At 36.7% G+C, this 18,042-nt stretch overlaps 1 protein-coding gene across 2 annotated transcripts in view; it reads left to right on the forward strand.

Annotated features, from left to right (window-relative positions):
• Positions 1-17,655, forward strand: part of AP3S1 (adaptor related protein complex 3 subunit sigma 1) — a 39,193-nt gene extending 21,538 nt beyond the window's left edge. For both annotated transcript variants that reach the window (XM_065407040.1, XM_065407041.1), the window contains 2 exons: positions 6,195-6,302; positions 17,071-17,655. In XM_065407040.1, the coding sequence (XP_065263112.1) occupies positions 6,195-6,302; positions 17,071-17,199 (237 nt within the window). In that variant the 3' untranslated portion in view covers positions 17,200-17,655. The remainder of the gene's footprint in view (positions 1-6,194; positions 6,303-17,070) is intronic.
• Positions 17,656-18,042: the final 387 nt, after the last annotated feature.

Here is an 18,042-nt window from a genome sequence, read left to right on the forward strand (position 1 = left end):
GGTTAGGGGTCTATTACAGGAGTTGGGTGGGTGAGGTTCTGTGGCCTGCAATGTGCAGGAGGTTAGACTAGATGATCAGTTGCTCCTTTCTGACCTTACAGTGTATGAGTTTGAGACTCATTTTAAACTGTAACGTGGGATCCAGAGCTTCTGTCTAGATGTACATAAAGTCTATTCAGCCATTCGTAATTTATGAATCTTAAGCTACGTCTACACTACAAGTGCTGCAGCTTTGCCACTGTAGTGTAGATGCTTACTACATCAACAAAGGGTTTTTTCCATTGATGATGTAATTAATCCACCTTTCCGAGAGATAGTAGCTAGGTTGAAAGAAGAATTCTGCAAGAGCAAAGTGGAAATATTTTTCCAAAGCTGGATTTGTATATGGCATTTACGCTAGTGTTGACTGATTTCTCTTTTTTTTTTTTTTTTTAAGTTTGATTTTTAAAATAACAGACTCTGACACATGGCAGGCAAGATGGGGACAGTAATATTTGTAAAGAGAAAATACAATAATGCAAATCTACAAGTGGCAATTGAAAGTGGTAACGTAAGGTCCTGAGTGAAGGATGAAAGAAATACTCCATCATTTATTTCTTCATTGTATAAGATTGATCTGATAATTTTACTCCTTACACATTGAGAAAAAGGAGCCAGATTACCATTTACACCCACCATATTGTGTGTGTATGTACATATAGAAACCAGAAAAGTAGTGATCAAGTCTCATGGAATTTCATAAAAATCTGATATATAAACTACTTTTGCTTATTAAATGTTTGTTAAACAATGTAAAAATATAGCTTTTATGCATAAACTATATTTTAGTTTATTCAGGCTATAATTTGAAGACCTTACAGTTTTAAACTTTTATCTTACAATTATTGTGCATATTTTTAAAATTAAGGACCTTCTACATCCTTGTTTGGACAGCTCTTTCCTCCCACAATTGGCATATCTGATGTGAGCTAGGGTGAGAAAGGAATGTAAGCTTGTCTGCAGGTATTTTATGATTGCAACTCTGCAAAAGAACCTTAGTTTCTTGGTTTAATGAGGCATGATTGAAGTTTACATACTGCAGGGGGTCTGCCTACTGTTGAGATAAAAACACATTCATCATGTACTGTCTCCTCCTCCAAGGCTAACCAAATCCAACATTGCTCTTATTGACTCTCACACTATACCTCCTCAGTCGTCTTAGCCATAGCTCTAGGAACTGTAGCAATTTTTGAGTGAGGCCTTCGTTAGTAATGAATATGCTACAATTTCCCCATAATGTTATTCGCCTTTATGAAAATGACTACCACTTACTTTTTGGTGCAAAAACATTGTTCAGAGCTACTTTTGTGACTGAGAAATTTTCACTTTTTGAGCAATGACCAACAGTGTCTTGATTCAAAAAACCCTTTCCATCTGAATGAAATTGAGTTGCTTGAAAAAGATTAATTTTCATTCCCAATTGATCCTATTTAGTAAAGTGACGTGTTATGTTGGGGGAGAGGGAAGGGGAAAGAGGAGTCCCATTTGTGTGTGTGTGTGTGAGAGAGAAATCAGTTTTTGCAAATTTTCAACAAAATGTTAAACATCAAATTTTCTGGTATAAGCCTTTTTAGTCATGTGCTTCTCTTACTGAAATTGTGCATTTATATAGTGCAATAAACTATTTCCTTGTCTAAGTGAATAAAACTACTTTGGGGGGTGGGGGTGGGGAGGGGAGCTGGTCTATTTCTTCCTTCCACTTTAATTAGTTTGAATGATCTAGATAATATATTAAAGTCAAAATAATACTTCCCCCCCCCCCCCCCTTTTAATTCTGAATTTGGAAGGTGTTGAATTAATCTAGGTACAAGCCAATATTGGAGGAGTGACAACTCTTTTGCTCCATCCTTAGTTTACTCTTTCCAGGCCAGTTCTGCTGGCTGTGTTATAAGCCATATGTACAGTGTGCACATCCTTTCCAGGGGAATAAGGATTTTTTTAATCATTCCCCTTAATGTTTGATAGTCTGACTCTTAAAACTCTGCAACAGAAACACATGTGAGGGAAGAGAGCTGTTCATTCTTCTCTGAATGTGTTTACCGTGTTTCAATTGAAATAGACTAACAAACTGTCAGAGTAGCAACTTTTTCAGTACTGTTCTTTAGAATATTGCTTCAAAGTTGTAGCACAAAAACAGGAATTGTGGTGGTTCTTTTTAGATCAGTGCATAAGCTCCTCACACTTTGCTATTTCATGATACTTTGTTTCTATTTGCTTCTTTCTTTGATCTGTTGCCATAACTGGGAAATGTTACAAAGAGCCAAAATGATGAAAGAAGCATGCTTTGATGTGCCAAATTGCTTTCAGATCACACTCTTTAACTCTCTGCAAATGTTATCAAATGTTGGTTGTCTTACAATTACTATGGGGTTGAAATACTGCACATTACTAAATATATGGCCAAGATTAATTCGCGTATGGAAAGTATTTTTCCTGAAACAAGGACATAAGCATAGACTACATCTGAATCAATGTGTTTAACTCAAAGAATTGTTGATGTAGTAATAGTGGGCAGATTCCACAATTTAGGGCTCAGAGATTTAAATGTTTTTCATCAACAGTTTCATCTTCAAAATTGCTTTTATTTTTGAACTATCAAGATGATTTTGTTGGCAATTTTACTCTTTTTGAAACTGCCTCCTACATCTTTGCAGCTACATGTATGGTAAATGTTTTAAATACATATTCTGGAATGTTTTCACCAGGTGAATTTTCTAAATTGAAGCAAAGAAAAGCAATGAATAGGTCAGGCTTTTCCCCCCACTGGGTCTTCCCTCGTTTTTTAAACATCCCACGTAGTTACAGTTTTTATGGTTCAAGTTCACTGAACCTACATCTGTTGTATTACTTATCCACTTCTGAGAATGTAATCAAATTTTCACAGGCACTTAGAATATCTTTGTCATAAGTTGGGGAAGAGAGTAGGCCACACTACTTAGATGGTGTGTGTTACCCACTTAAACTGTGTTTCAGACAGTACCTTAAAAAGCAATTTGTCTAATTTTGAAAATGCTTATTGGAGAGGCACAAAATTATTTGATTTATAATACCTGGGACAATCTGAAAATTCAGACTCTCTTGGGAATTAGCAATGTTAACGGTAAATAAGTATACTTTTTTTAAAAAGTTAAAATTATTAGTAAATGTAGCATTGTAGCAGTTGCAGACCACAAAAGTTTAATTTTCTGTATGAGTCCTTTTGGAGGATGTCATGTTGGGAAATGTAACTTTTGATCTAGAAGTTGTTAAAGCATCTGCAATAGACAATTTTCTCTTAAGTACGTGTTTCACATAAATGAATGACTTCAGGAAACAAATGCCATAAGATGGATTTAAAGGTGAACAGAATACAGCAATGGCACTGAACTTCATTTTGATAGATTTATTTCCATAAGTTTTCATTTCTAAAGAAGCTTGATCAGTTTTCCATTTAATTATCACCCAAACCAACTCTTGCAAAGTAATGGTTTGGCAATCTCTCAAGAAGAAAAGAGTTACCTTGAATCCAGTAGTAAACTATTTTGGGGGGTTAGGAGGGCAAGAACAATCTTTTGTCAGATAAGTTCTAGGATTAGACTGAACATCTAAAGTCTGCAGGCGTAGTTGTAGCTGTTTCAGTCCCAGGATATTAGAGAGAAAATATGCTTCAGGAAAAAAATTGACTGTGAAATCCTTAACAAACATCAGTTCCACCATAATCTCTCCACTGCCGAGAGGACGGCCATACAGTCCCTGAAATCTAACGACCAGATAATGATCAAACTAGCAGACAAAGGGGATGCCATTGTAGTCCTCAACCGTGAGGACTATATTAACAAGGCCAGCTGACTACTCTCCAGCACAACCTATGATAAAGAACTCAAAGACGGCCCCACACCACAGTTTACCCAGGAGATTAAGGATATCCTCAAAACCTTCCCCAGACAACACCAAGAGAGAGTCTACAAACTCATCCCCCACAAACCCATTCAAGAGATCTACATGCTTCCCAAGATACCCAAACAAGGGAACCTGGATGGATAAATCCATCATATCTGGCTATGGCACTTTTACTAATGGAATATCAGGGTTCATAGAAACTGACCTCAAACCACTCACCCCACAAAGGGCCAGCTTTCTCCAGGACACAACTGACTTCCTCCACAAACTCAGCAATATTAACCTCGGTAAGAACATCATCCTTGCCACCATGGATGTCATTTGCCTATACACAATGATGGCATAGCTTTCTGCCTCAAATATTTACAAGACAATGGACAATCCTCATATCTAGCTCCAAATACATTGCCAAACTCATCCATTTCATCCTCACTCATGACAATTTTATATACAACATACAACAACTTTTTTTTCAAACCATGGGAACAGCCATGGGTACTAGGATGGTTCCCCAATATGCCAACCTCTTCATGGACCTCCTTGAAGAAGATATTCTGCACCAATGCACCATGAAACCAATAATATACCTGAAATACATCACTGATATGTAAACTCCCTCATAGATTTCTACCACAACATCAACAACCACCATTCATCCATTAAACTCTCTCTGGAACACTCCCACACTAGCATCAACTTCCTGGACACCACAGTTGACTTCAGCAGTAGAGCCCTGTAGACAACTGTATACAAAAATCCCACAGAACACAATGCCTACCTTCATGGATGCAGTGGCCACCCCAAGCACACCAAGAAATCTGTGATGCCACAGAGTGTGCTCCAAGGAGATGTGCTCCAGGATGTACATCTGGGCACATTTAGGGCTGCCTTTGCCTGACGGGGACACTCCACCAAAGAAGTGGATCATGTCATGGAACGGGCCACCCAAATGCCCTGAGAGAGCCTGCTTCAATACAGAGATAAGACCCCTTCTGACCACATGCCCCTGGTTGTCGCCTACCACCCCACACTGGAGCCCATGCTGGGTATCCTCTAATAGTTACAACCCTTACTCAATGGGTACCCCATCCTATGGGAGGCCTTTCCTGAACTCCCACTTCTGATCTTGAGGCAGCCCCCTGGCCTCTCCACAATCATCATCAAAAGCAAGCTCCCCACAGACTGGGACACATCAATTCAAAGTAGCTTCAGATCCTGTCAGAACAACAGATACAAAACCTGCAGACATATCTCCACTGCTGCGATGATTGGCACCCCCCCACACACAACACACCTTCCACGGCTCCTACTTGTGTTTATGACAGCACGTGATATGCCTCATCCAGTCCATTGAATGCCCCAGAAACCAGACAATCATTGCGTGCTTGAGCGTACTCACACAGGATAATGATAAAAGACAAAAAACAACTTGTCACCTGTGGGCAAACACTTCTCACATAGCGATCACTCTGTCTGACCTATCAGTCCTCATCTTCAAAGGAAATGTGCACAACACTATCAAAAGACAAGCCTGGAAGTTTAAATTCATTATTTAATTTAAACCCACTAACCCCCCTCTTTTTGTTTTATGACTGCAGAGGTGTTAAAGGGCCACTTCACCTTGAATGGTCCTTTACAATGTGTGCTAACGACTTATGCTAAACAATCTGTTCCACCTTGCATTTTGCTCTTTTGCTTCCCAGACCTGAAGAAGAGCTCTGTGTGGCTCTAAATCTTCTTTCTCACCAACAGAAATTGATCCAATAAAAGATATTAACTCAACCTCCTTGTCTAGCTGAAGTCTACTTCCCTTAATCCTGCCTGGTTTGTTACGTAATGAAAGTTATCTGGTTCTTTTGGCTTAAACTGATTTATTTTTTATTTCATACCAAAGAGCTGCCTGTCCAAGGTGCTAATTGCTCTTATGTATGTTTCTGAGCAATGTTTTTAATCCCATAAATGCTCCCATCTTAAAAATATTAGTGTACCTGGTATTAATTGGCACCCTTGTTGGCAGTCTCTGCAGAAAAGACTAAAAAGGGAATGGAGACTAGTGTTCCCACTTATTCCAGTGTTCATCATCAAACAGGCAGTGCTGACAATCTTGCTGTGTGGACTTTGGGCTCATCAACTTTTTCTGAACCCTAAAATTTTTTAAAGGCTGTTTAGATATTACCCAGAAATATAAATTTTCTGTAAGTAGTGTAGTCGGCACCTTGACACTCAGACAGTATTTTGCTGATTTAAAATGCATCTTCTTTTGTGATCTTTCTTAGGTCCATAATATTCTGGCTGAAATGGTCATGGGTGGAATGGTTTTGGAGACCAACATGAATGAAATTGTCACTCAAATTGATGCACAAAATAAACTGGAGAAATCTGAGGTAAGGCTGAGAGACTCTATAATGAGCTTTAACTTAAAGCATGATCATAATATCTGCATGATATGCAACCTTTGCTGTTTGTCCTTCAATACCATCCTATATACAGCTGCTTGCTTATAGTGCTAAAAATTTACAATGCACATTTAGTATGTGATACATTTCATCTTCTGTGATAATTGCATAGAATAGTAGCTAATTATTCTTTTGTTACTTTTATCAAACAAAGCCACATCTGCCATTGGTATCAGTGTGCATTGATAGTCCTTTAAATTTCTTTCACTCAAGACCTCTGGCTTCTTGGGGTTTTTTTTCTTCATGATGGAACCCAATACTGGCTGTAGAACTTAAGGGAATATATATATATATATATATATATATACCTGTCTCCTAACAAGCTTGTAAAGTGTTAAATAAGTGGTAGTGTATTTGGTGTCATAGTAATACTGCAACACAAAATGATAAACTGGGGTGGAAGTGGGAGGGTAATTATGCATTTAAAGCCCAATCCTGGTCCCATTTAACAGATGGGAGTTCTGCCATTATTTGCAGTGATAAGAGCTTGTCTACATGAACAATTAAACTGCAGAACCTGGGATCTGAAGCTAACCCACACAACCCTGCCATAGTCTCTCACTATTTGTGCGCATTTGTGCATCTAACAGTTTGTTAGAGCACTTTGAGCTAGTCCCATTTCAAAGAGGAATATAGATTAAAGCACAGTAATGAACTGTTCAGGCATGTCAGCAGACCGCACATGGACAGTGAGACTGCAGTAGGCAAGTGCAGGGTAGATTCTACTATTCAGTTTGCTACAGTCTTAACTGTTCATGCAGAAAAACCCTAAGATTTGGTCTTCAGTGTACCTTCAAATAGGAAGACTGCATTCTGTATGTACAATGGCCAGATAAATTTGAGTAGGCAGATGTGCTCAAATTTATACTTAATGGATATCACCAATTCACTGACAGGATATAACTGTAGTTTAAATAAAGTCAATGCCAAGTGTTGGATTCTGCAGAACCTGATATCTAATTGGCTTAGTTTAGTACTGCTGAATTTAATTTGCAGTGCGGAGAATGCTAGAAGTAATATAACTGTGACATCAAATGTTATGATCTTTTTATATTGTGTCACTTGCAGTGTAAACCAGCAATATGTTAGCTAAACCTCCTTGGCTGATCCGTGTTTGTGAGAGGCGATAATCCTGCATCTGAACAATTTATCATTTTCTGGAAGCTCATTGCTATTGTTCAAATTGGGAAAACATTGCAAATTTAATAGTTTCCATTTAAACAAATATTTTTATTACATCTACCAAATTAAGTGATAAATGAGATCTGAAGCTATGTTATGTCCAGCCATTTATATTGTTATTCCTAATTTGTAATCTGGCATAGCAGCCCTTTCAGTCTGTCTGTCTGCCTGTGATTTTCCATTTTGCACCACTTCTTAGTCACTTCAAGAAGCAGCACAGCACTGACTGTGAGAAATACACAACTTGACAATGATATGATACTGTTTATGCCAGTGTATGCCCAGACTGAATAAATTATAATATTTAATAAGATGCCCAAAATGCCTGTTTAACTTTCTGACAAAGTATTGATCTTGGAGGTAAATGTTTGTTCCCCCCCCCCTCCTTATAAAATAAGGTAAGATCTATCTGAGTAACTTGTTTACATATTTTTCTATGGTGGGTACAGCAAGACAGTAACGTAAGGTTTAAGAGGCATAATTTCTTAAGATTACTATGGCATGGTGTTTGAAGAACTTCTTTAAGCTCTGCCTAAAAACACTAGTTAAGGTATTTATTTACTAACTTGTTAATTCTATTGCTAAATCAGCTAGAGAACAGTCTTTTGATTACTCACCTCAAATCTGTCAGTTGAGTGCAGTGAGCCCTATTAATTATTGTTTCCCACTACCTCATCTGCAAGTTAACTACCTTTTTCTTAATATGATGCCTGAAATACAAAGCTAATTGATAGAAAAATACAAACAAGTAATTAATTTGGCTCATAGGCAGTTTGGCTCCATATATCAGCCACATAGCAATTTTGCCTGTTGTAGAGAGCAATGAATTATAGAAGGTAAATTTATAGTAGTAGTAAATTGAAATATTTGGTGACTGGGATGGAGTGGATAGCTTCACAATCTGCTCTTCATTAATGCAGATTTTGAGTACAGTTACTGTTTCTTTTTCAGCTCTGACAGTTAATGTAATATTATGATACTCTAGAGCAGGGGTCGGCAACGTTCGGCACGCGGCTTGCCAGGGTAAGGACCCTGGCGGGCTGGGCCAGTTTATTTACCTGCTGACGCGGCAGGTTCGGCCGATCGCGGCCCCCACTGGCTGCGGTTCGCCGTCCCGGGCCAATGGGGGCAGCGGGAAGCGGCGTGGGCCGAGGGATGTGCTGGCCGCGGCTTCCCGCCGCCCCCATTGGCCCGGGACGGCGAACCGCGGCGAGTGGGGGGGGCGCGATCAGCCGAACCTGCCGCGTCAGCAGGTAAATAAACTGGCCCGGCCCGCCAGGGTGCTTACCCTGGCGAGCCGCGTGCCGAATGTTGCCGACCCCTGCTCTAGAGTCCTTGGTGAATGTTTACTCAGTTAATTCATTAGTCATTTGTTACATGTATACCTAATCTTCATTTATTCCCAGATCACAATTTCTTCTCCTTTGTCCTTTTTGACTAAAGTTATTGTGTCTCAGCTCATTTTCCCAAAGGTGAACTGACAAGATACAAACCTTTAATATATCATGTGGATACATGTTTCAATTTAAGTTACTTTGTAGCAGAAGACTTTTAGAAATCAGTGGATCTTGTCATTTTGATAACCTATGATTGAAACAGTATTAGAAATAAATGAACAAGAGCTCTCCAGAGGCTGTTTTCAATAGGATCTGTACTTCATCCTCATAAGATTACCAAGGCTTCCAAACACTTTACAGCTCTTGACTTTAGTATGGTTCCCATCTATTAGAAATGCTTGGATCCAGAAAGTAATTGTATGAAGAATGAGCTGCTTTTCCTTTTGCAGCTAAAATGGCAAATTGCACTAAATATATTTAGCCTACATTTTCAGAAATTACCTACATTTCACTTAAATTTTAATATAAAGTGGGGTGGATAGGTGTGGTGTATATTTTGGGTTCAGTTTCAATAGACCAAAATGCAAGATGATTATATGTAGACTTTGTTTGCCTTACTGTTGTATGTCATAAACATTTGAACAGTTAAGCTGTTAAAATTTTTTAATTGGACTTCAGTTGAAATTTAACATGAAGAATTAAACATCTGTTTATTGCATTCACAAATGTAAGTAACAAATTCCTTTGTCAAACCAAAGGCTGCTTAGCCAGGGCCCTTGGCAGAATAGTAGCGCATTGCATTGTTGTGATGGAGTCCCAGGTTTGATTTATGGCTGTACTCTTTTGTCACCTGGACTATGAGAATATGAGTATGGTACTGAGGCAATATGCCCCTTTCTGGAGGGAGGGGAAGTGTGTCCCATGTGCTTCATCACTGACACATGTGACTAAGGAGCAGCATTGTTGGTCCCTGAATGGATTCCTGGTCAATCGCTCTGAATCAAAAACATTACTGTGATTTGGGATTAAGGGAGGGAAGTTGGGAGAAGATCATTGGGATGCTATCAGGTCCACAGCTAAAACTGGCTACTTGTTTTCTATTTGGTGTGTTCAGCTGGGTGTGAATTTAGTCTTACTTTTAAGTCGGACCTTATTTTTCCAAACCACCTGATCTTTTCTAGCTCTTTCCATTCTTCTCTCTTACAGACCTTTATCTTTCAGTCTCCCAGACAGGACAGGTAGACACAGGTATTGCTGACTTTGAGAAAAAAAAATGTATTTTTAACAAAAAGGGAAAGCAAAATGATGTCAAAGGCAATAAATTATTTAGGCCAGACTCAAAAATTATGTGTTAATATACCCATGCCAGTCCTTGTAGCCTACTTTTTGTGCTAGTTTCTTCTTGTAGTTCCCTCATCTTTTATTGGCCGTAGTGTATTTTACTAGCTTGTCATTTACTTCATATGTTCTTTATTTTAATGTTTTTTCTTCCTACATTGTAGAATTTAACTTTGGGTTTTTTATGTCAGCATTTAAATAAGAAAAATTATGGATATTTTTGGAATTAAAAAAATATTAATCTGAATAACAATTGAGCACACAAATAGCTGACATTACTAGTGCAGTGTCACATGGTTGAAAAACTTAAACTCTAAGTGTGTGGTCAGGAACGTTCTGCCCATGAGAGCCTTAGCATAGTTAGTGTTAGCTCTAATGGTACAGCTTCCAAACTCAGTATTTCAAATTAAAAATCAGAACCTTTATGCTCTTATATTGGAGTGAAATTTTAGAACAAGTTGCAGATAAACAACAAAGCATATTTGTTTTAAAAGTTTGATCCCAAATAAATACTGAATAATCCATAGACTTTAAAATTATAGCCATGAAATGTAAAGGTGACCTACAGATGTTATAATTGGCTTTTTAAGGTTGACGTTATTGTGCTGAATGTCACTAACAAACAGAGTCAAAGGACAGTCGGCACATAATGAACTTCAACTGTATATTTTTCTCCTTTTGCAAGTGCTGATGTCCAGAGCAATTGTGGATCATTTGCTCCTTCTTCAGGAGACACCCTGGAATTTTTACAGGGAGTCTTATGGAGTAACAGCCAGTGATCCAAGACTGATATGAACAAAAGAATTTGGAAATGGACGAGGAAGTGTACATTTTAAGTTCAGAATGTGCCGACTGCCCCTTTGACTCTGGTTATTTGAAACATTAAGTACAACACAGTAATTTGAATGTCAATGTGCATTAGTTGTAGACTACCTTTGAAATGAAATATTCTTTAAAAAAATCAGCTCCACTTATTTATTTCTTTTCTTTTGTAATTGGAATTTCAAATCCACTGGGTTGTAAATAATTTTGCTATTCTCTTTTAAGAGACTCTTTATTGGATAAAGGATAGACTATGCAAGTAGTATATCTTCCCATTTTAAAAAGCAGATTTAACAAGTATAGCTTATCTAAAGTCAGGTTTTACTATTCTTCATTTTAAAGGCTTAGTGTAAAAATATTTTATATGATAAGAACATGTTTTGCTTGAATTTGAAACTTCTTGAGTTATATGAAGGAAGTAATCCAAACAAATTACCACCCTCATTTCTGCCTCCTCAAGTCACTGAAAATAAGACTTATTTCACTATGTAAGAAAGAGGAGCTAATTTTTCAATAGTTTTTAGCATATTGCTACTTTTTTTGTTTTCTGTTGTGTTCACATGTTCTGTTTTTTATTTTTGGGTCTGGCAATTTAAAGAAAAAAACCAATCAAACAAAAAATCATTCCCATCCATTACTATCTTTGTGATTCAAGTGCTTGAAATTTCTAAGAGTATGTCTAAGTCTTCTATCTGTTTGGCCTCATTTTGATATACCTTCAGACTTCATTTTGTTTTTTCTCTAATTCTGTTCATTTATCTAACCTCATGAGCAGAGAACATGATCATTCCTTTATATTCTGTACTGCATCCTTTCATCCTATTCATAACCCTGCTGCTTTGAAATCATACTTCTTCTGGGAGGAGGAGTTGATATAAAACACTAGCAGCAGTGATATCCAAGTACATTCCAATACATATGGAAAAGACCAGTTTCTCTAGCAGGGTTTCAGCCTTCATTAATTCATTTTCAACTAAGCTGCATATTTGTGTACCTCCTTTTTACTAACAGCTAGCTTCTTGTGGAGCTGTTGGGAGGGCAGCCTAAATATTTATCCATTTGTCTAGTAAGAAGCGTACATGAATATTACCTAAACTTGCAAAAGCACCAGTAATCTGTTCCTGTATACTTGAGATCTTTTTAAAAATGTGAATAAAATCAACATTTCTAGGGTTATCTTCATGTAACACATTATCCCAGGATTATCAGGAAAGAATATTGTGACATATAACTACCATATTAACAAAATAATGACCTCAAATTATACCTAACATATTTAGTATTTAAGTGAATTGAAATTTCTCATTTGATAAATAGAAGAACATTTTCTATTTGTGCTACTCAACGGAATGTGCTAGCTTGGATCTTAAGCAAAACAGTCAAATTATTTAAAGTTTCTTATGTGGCATTGATAATTCATGTTGAAGCCACAAGCCTTTAAGTATACTATCAGGTTTACAAACATTCTTGCAGTGGCTGTGAATAAAACATTAACATATCAGGTGTTTCAGGATTAGTGTACAACATTTTTTAACAGTGAAATGGAGACTACAAAGCAGCTAGGGGGAAAATATGGTGTTTGGTTCATTGTAATAACAGCTATATGCAAGTTCATACCGTACTTCTAAAACTTCATGAACATGCTTGAGAAATTTCATTTTCACTTGCTGAGATCATTTTGCTTGCTGTGAACCTTCATAATTCACTGCATGATCAAGGCTTGCCACTTAGTTTTTTAAAGTTTTATAATTTTTCCTTCGCCACCCTAACTTTTCTGCTAAAGTATTGAATAATAAAAGTAGTTGAAAGCTATACTGTGCAATATTACAGTAACTACTTTCTCATCAGGTACCTGCAGCAAACCTTTTATGAACAAATTGAATTTGAAGTATTTCTTGTGATTCCTCTTTTCTTTTATAAATTAAATTTACTCTTGGTAGCAGGAATTACAGAAAAATAGCAGAATTGATCACCAGTTTACTACTCGACATACTAAACATTGATAAGTCTGCTGATGCAGTCAATATATAATAACCTAATACAAACACAAACTACTTTTACTGTGGATTACTTTTTTTTGTTACTGTAATACCTTTAGTCAGATGTTTTTTAGACCTCTTCATCTAAAAATCTGTTCAGTGTCTTAGAAGTAATGTATGACTTTGTCTTGTGCTTATAAAATTGAGAATGGTTGTGCGAAAAGGGCATTGCAGTATGTAAATGCTACATATGTCAAGTCACAAAACCATTTAATAAAGAGGAGGACTTTAGGAGAAAAGGGTATGGTGGCTTGAAAATGTCTACGCTCCAGTGTATGAAGATGAATCCTTATCTTTCACTCTGGAAACTGTTTGCCCCTTTTCTGCCTGCAAGTGAATCTGAAATGCCATAGTCCTTCTATCAAGGATATTCTTTGATTTTAAGCCAAAATCATCATAGATGAAGTTTAGTTAAAAGTGTGTTTTTATTTGTTTTTATTTTTATTTTATTTTTTGGGTGTCAGTCATGGTATTTTAAATAATTCTCAATTGTGTCTTCATTTTCTTGGGGTGGGAGTCAGGGACTATAAGTCTGTGTAAAGAGGATAGCTACAGGTAGGTAAAAATAATGACCAGTTATGTTCAAGTTTTTATTTGTCCATTCAAAAAAGAAAAATGATCCTTCATTAAATTAGGGTAAGTTTTTGCCTGAACCCTAATCTGCATTAAATTAGGGTACGGGATCTCCATCCTAGTCACCTAGAAAGACATCTGTGTTTTAAATTGCCACCCATGTCTGTCTATGTGGACCACGTGCATTATTTATAGTACTTTGCTGGTTTCCCATTGTTTAAGTTTTAAGTTGTATAATTCATTGCTTTTGTTGCTGCTTTAACAGTATTTACATCTTCTGTATGGAAAACAGTTTACATTGTCCTATTCTTGGAATTCCGCAAAGGATTTTTCTCCTGTGATTGAATATTGTATTTAAAAGTGAGAGAAATCAAGTTAGAGGAGGAAATTCACATTTTTTTTTTTTGGTATCTTATAAAACTTTCTGAACAGTTATTTGTGTATTAATACAGATGTTTCAAGACTCTCAAATCCAAAAGGAGGTTTTAAAATCAATTTCTTGTTGCATTATATTATTGCATTATGTTTTTTTTAAAGGTGAACCACAAAAAAAGTAGTGCTGTGCTTGGCAGTGCTCTTTTATGATGTATAAAGTGAGCCTCAAGTTTTTTTTTTAAATTTCTATTTGTGAGTTTTTATATTAGTAATACCAGGTCCTGACTTCCTCTCTCATGGAGTTGAGATGATGGTGACAGTTTTCCAGCTAAAAGAGGGAAGTCAGGATCCAGTACTTCTGATATTCTTTTTAGGTGAGGTTCTGTACTGTGCCTCAGCCCATGAAATGGCTTCAAACTTTCCCAGTTCTGGGGTACTTCATGCTCCCCAGACAGCCATGGTGGGGGTGGGGCACTGTTTAAGTTACAGCAGCATGGCCTGGCTGCCTGTGTGCTGCAGCACTGCCCGGAATCTCTAGTGTTGCAGTGCCACCCCTGATATGCCCTTCTCAGCCCTGGAATGCCTCTTATGCCAGTGTTTGTGAGGGGTCCTCAGAAGACAGACTCACAGCTGTCTGCCACAGCCCTGCTCCTCCTGTGGCTGGATCTGAAATTTTAAGAGCCCATTTGCACTGCACTAACCCTTCCACGGCGCATAAAAAGTCCAGAGAAGTAGTGAGGATTTCATCTTATGTTTTTCTGGCTCTTTTGTATAAAAACAAAATTGTATAGGGTTGGGGAAAATCTTAGATCAACTTTAGTCCTTGTAAAAGAGCAGTAGAAATTAAAAATACTGTTCCATTTTGTAGTCCGTCTTTAAATCTGGATATTGCTTAGCAATATCTAATGAATTGTTGCATATCTGTGGGGGTTTTGTTCACTGCAAGCTGATACCACAGATGTCGCATGCACCTTAGCCCAATTACTGTAAATACTACAAACTTGCTTTTAAAACCATTATACATTACATGTAGACACTGTACTTTGAGCAGTAATTAATTACAGAAAATGCTGTTATGTTATGAGCAAGTATGAGTCAGATGTCTCCAGAAGACCACCATTCTTTTTTGCCACGTTGCTTACTCAGAATTCAGGGTCCTTACCAGTTTATAATAAAACCTTAGATACCTTCCATCTCTGAAGGCTTAATCTTTTGTTTATTGGAATAGCTTTTACATTTTTTTTCTTGCCGTTTGTTTATATTAGTTGCATTACTTAAGTCCCCCAAGTATAAATATTATACAGGAATATTGCTGTCTAAGATCGTTAGTTTTGAGAATTGCCTAGGTAAACTTTAATTTTAAAAAATTGCTAATGTATTAAGCACTATGTTAAGCCTCAGTAGACACATTTTTAATGTTCTTAATTTAGAGAATATTAAATTTAAATTTCTATCTTTCCAAATACCTTTTTTGCTTTTTAAAACCATTTTGTAGACTTTTTAAAAAAAGTAATATCAGTGAGAGCAGCCAGCAGTTTGTCTAACTCTCTAGCTGCTTTTGGGTCTCTTTCTTGTGTTGTAAACCTGAAATACGGACACAGGTAATTCTACGTATGTTTCAGCAAGACAGTCAGTCTTGTTTTCACATTCTACATCTGACCATACATGTGCAATGAGTTGTTTTATTAAGGGGAAACGTTTCGGTGTTTAAAATAAGTTTTAGCTTTTCTGTACACTAGATTTGATTCTAGTTTCTATCTTTAAATAATTCTTTATGCTTTTCAATTAGGAACATCTGTATTTAATAATGGGGAGAGGTTCTCTGTATCCCATTGGGCTCTGAGTTGGAAATTGTTTAATCAGTATTTCTACTACAAATCCTTGTTTTCAGGGGATACAACTTGTCATTTGGCCATACAAAAAATCTACATGGTAATAATGCTTGGCATAGAAAGACTTAACTCATGAGCATTTCCCCCCCTTAAATATTAAAGGGGAAAAAATCAGCTTCTTTAGTAAGTGGGCAGAAGAAAATCAAATGATTCATGCTTTGTTTTGCATTCCATTGAAAATGTTAGGCCCAGCTTTTCAGAATTGCATGCACATAATTACTGTGATTGTGTGCAGTTGTTGTACTGGAATGTACACATTTTTGGTGGTGGTGGTGCAGTTCTAAAAATATGTGCCTTTGATCCTAAATTATATATTTTTCAAGTCATTGCTTTTTAAAAGAAATACTAGAATAAATCATTAGAAAACCAGCTACTGTACAAACACGTTTAAAATAGAGTTGTATGGGTTTTTTTGCACCTCATACAGACTTGGGATCAGATCATTAGTTCGCTGTAAATTGGCGTAGCTGCATAGAAGTTTGCAGAGCTACGTCAGTTTACACCAGCTGGGGGTCTAGCCCCTGGTACATAGGCATGGCAGCAACTTTGTCTAAATGGCAGTACTAGAATAAAATTAGTTGTAAAATGTTTTTATTTTACAGATATATTAATGAGTGGTTTTAACTGATTAAAGACTAGAGCAGAGGAAATTAACACAAAATAAAATTGTTTAATGTTTGATTTGATGCAAGCCAATAAAATTAAGCTATGACTGTTAATGTCCCGGTATTCTTAGGAATTGCAGGTGTCTCAAATGAATGATTTGAGATTATGTATCATGTAAGTGGCTTTAGGATCAGTACAAGTTAAAGACTGTATGTTAGCTTCAGCTATATCTCAGTGTGGTGGTTTTACAACCTACATATTACTTAGCTTGGTTTCCTCTGGTCCTTCCCTACTCCCATATACTTTTCATCAAATTGACACAGCGTGTTTCCATAATATTTTAGACTTCATGTGAACTGTTTTCTCTTTCTGGTTTAGTATTTCCAAATAACCCATTTCATTCCAACCCAAACTACCATCTGGTCTTTCTAATCTCGTAACCATGGGAACAATTTAAGTGTTAGTGTTGTCTGTCTATACCACTTGTAGGCTTCACCTGTGTTTGTATTTTTTTCTTTACTTCTGTATACAGGCTGGTTTAGCAGGAGCCCCAGCCCGGGCTGTGTCAGCTGTAAAGAATATGAATCTTCCAGAGATCCCAAGAAATATTAATATTGGTGACATCAGTATAAAAGTGCCAAACCTGCCCTCTTTTAAATAAAATGGCTACTACAGGTAAAATCAAGGAAAAATGTAATTGAGGTTTATCAAACAAAGAAATTTATAACTTTTGCTATTTGGATAAAAAGTAAAGGTACTGCATAGAAATTCTGTGTAAAATCTGTATGTGAAGTTGAATGTTGCTTTTGTCTTGCGCAATGATTTTAAAGGAAATGGATAGTTCTGTGTGACTTCTAAATTACATTCCTATGCCCTTGTAAGGCATAACACTGTCTTGGCTGCTGCAGTATTTTGGAAAAGTATTTAAGATATTCTTTACTTTATATAACCTATAATGTTAAGTCTTTTTGTATATCCACTAAGGTCTATGATTAGTGCAGCATTCCTTAACTACTTCTGCTGTTTGTCATGATTATTTAAGATCCAAGTGTGTATGTTGCATGAAAACGTTAAACTGTCTTTTGTTTTTGTTTAAATAAAGTCATAATTAACTGGACTTCTAATCACGTTTTTGTCTGAAATCTACTCTTAGAAACAAATCACTTGCTTCCTATTTGTTGAGCAAAGTGTGTGTATAAAAAAATTGTGTTAGTGTTAATGTATTATTTTGGTGTCCAGATGTTGAAAGAATTATACTAAAATATTGTGTGAATGTTCTGGAACTATGAACTTCACACAGATTATTCAAGATTGTTTTGAAGAAAAAATTTGCCTCTATTAAAAATGGGTAGATATGTGTAGACTTCTGTTACAAAAAGATGTTTTCAAAAGTAGCATTTGTGTGTTCTAAATTCTGAAAATCTTTTCCTGTTGACCTGCGTGTGCTGGAAAATAAAGGATGGTGGCATAGTGGGTTGTGCTTCCGGGAGGGTCTTATAGTTGT

Source organism: Emys orbicularis, chromosome 6 (genome assembly GCF_028017835.1).
Source record: "Emys orbicularis isolate rEmyOrb1 chromosome 6, rEmyOrb1.hap1, whole genome shotgun sequence".
Lineage (NCBI taxonomy): Eukaryota > Metazoa > Chordata > Testudines > Emydidae > Emys > Emys orbicularis.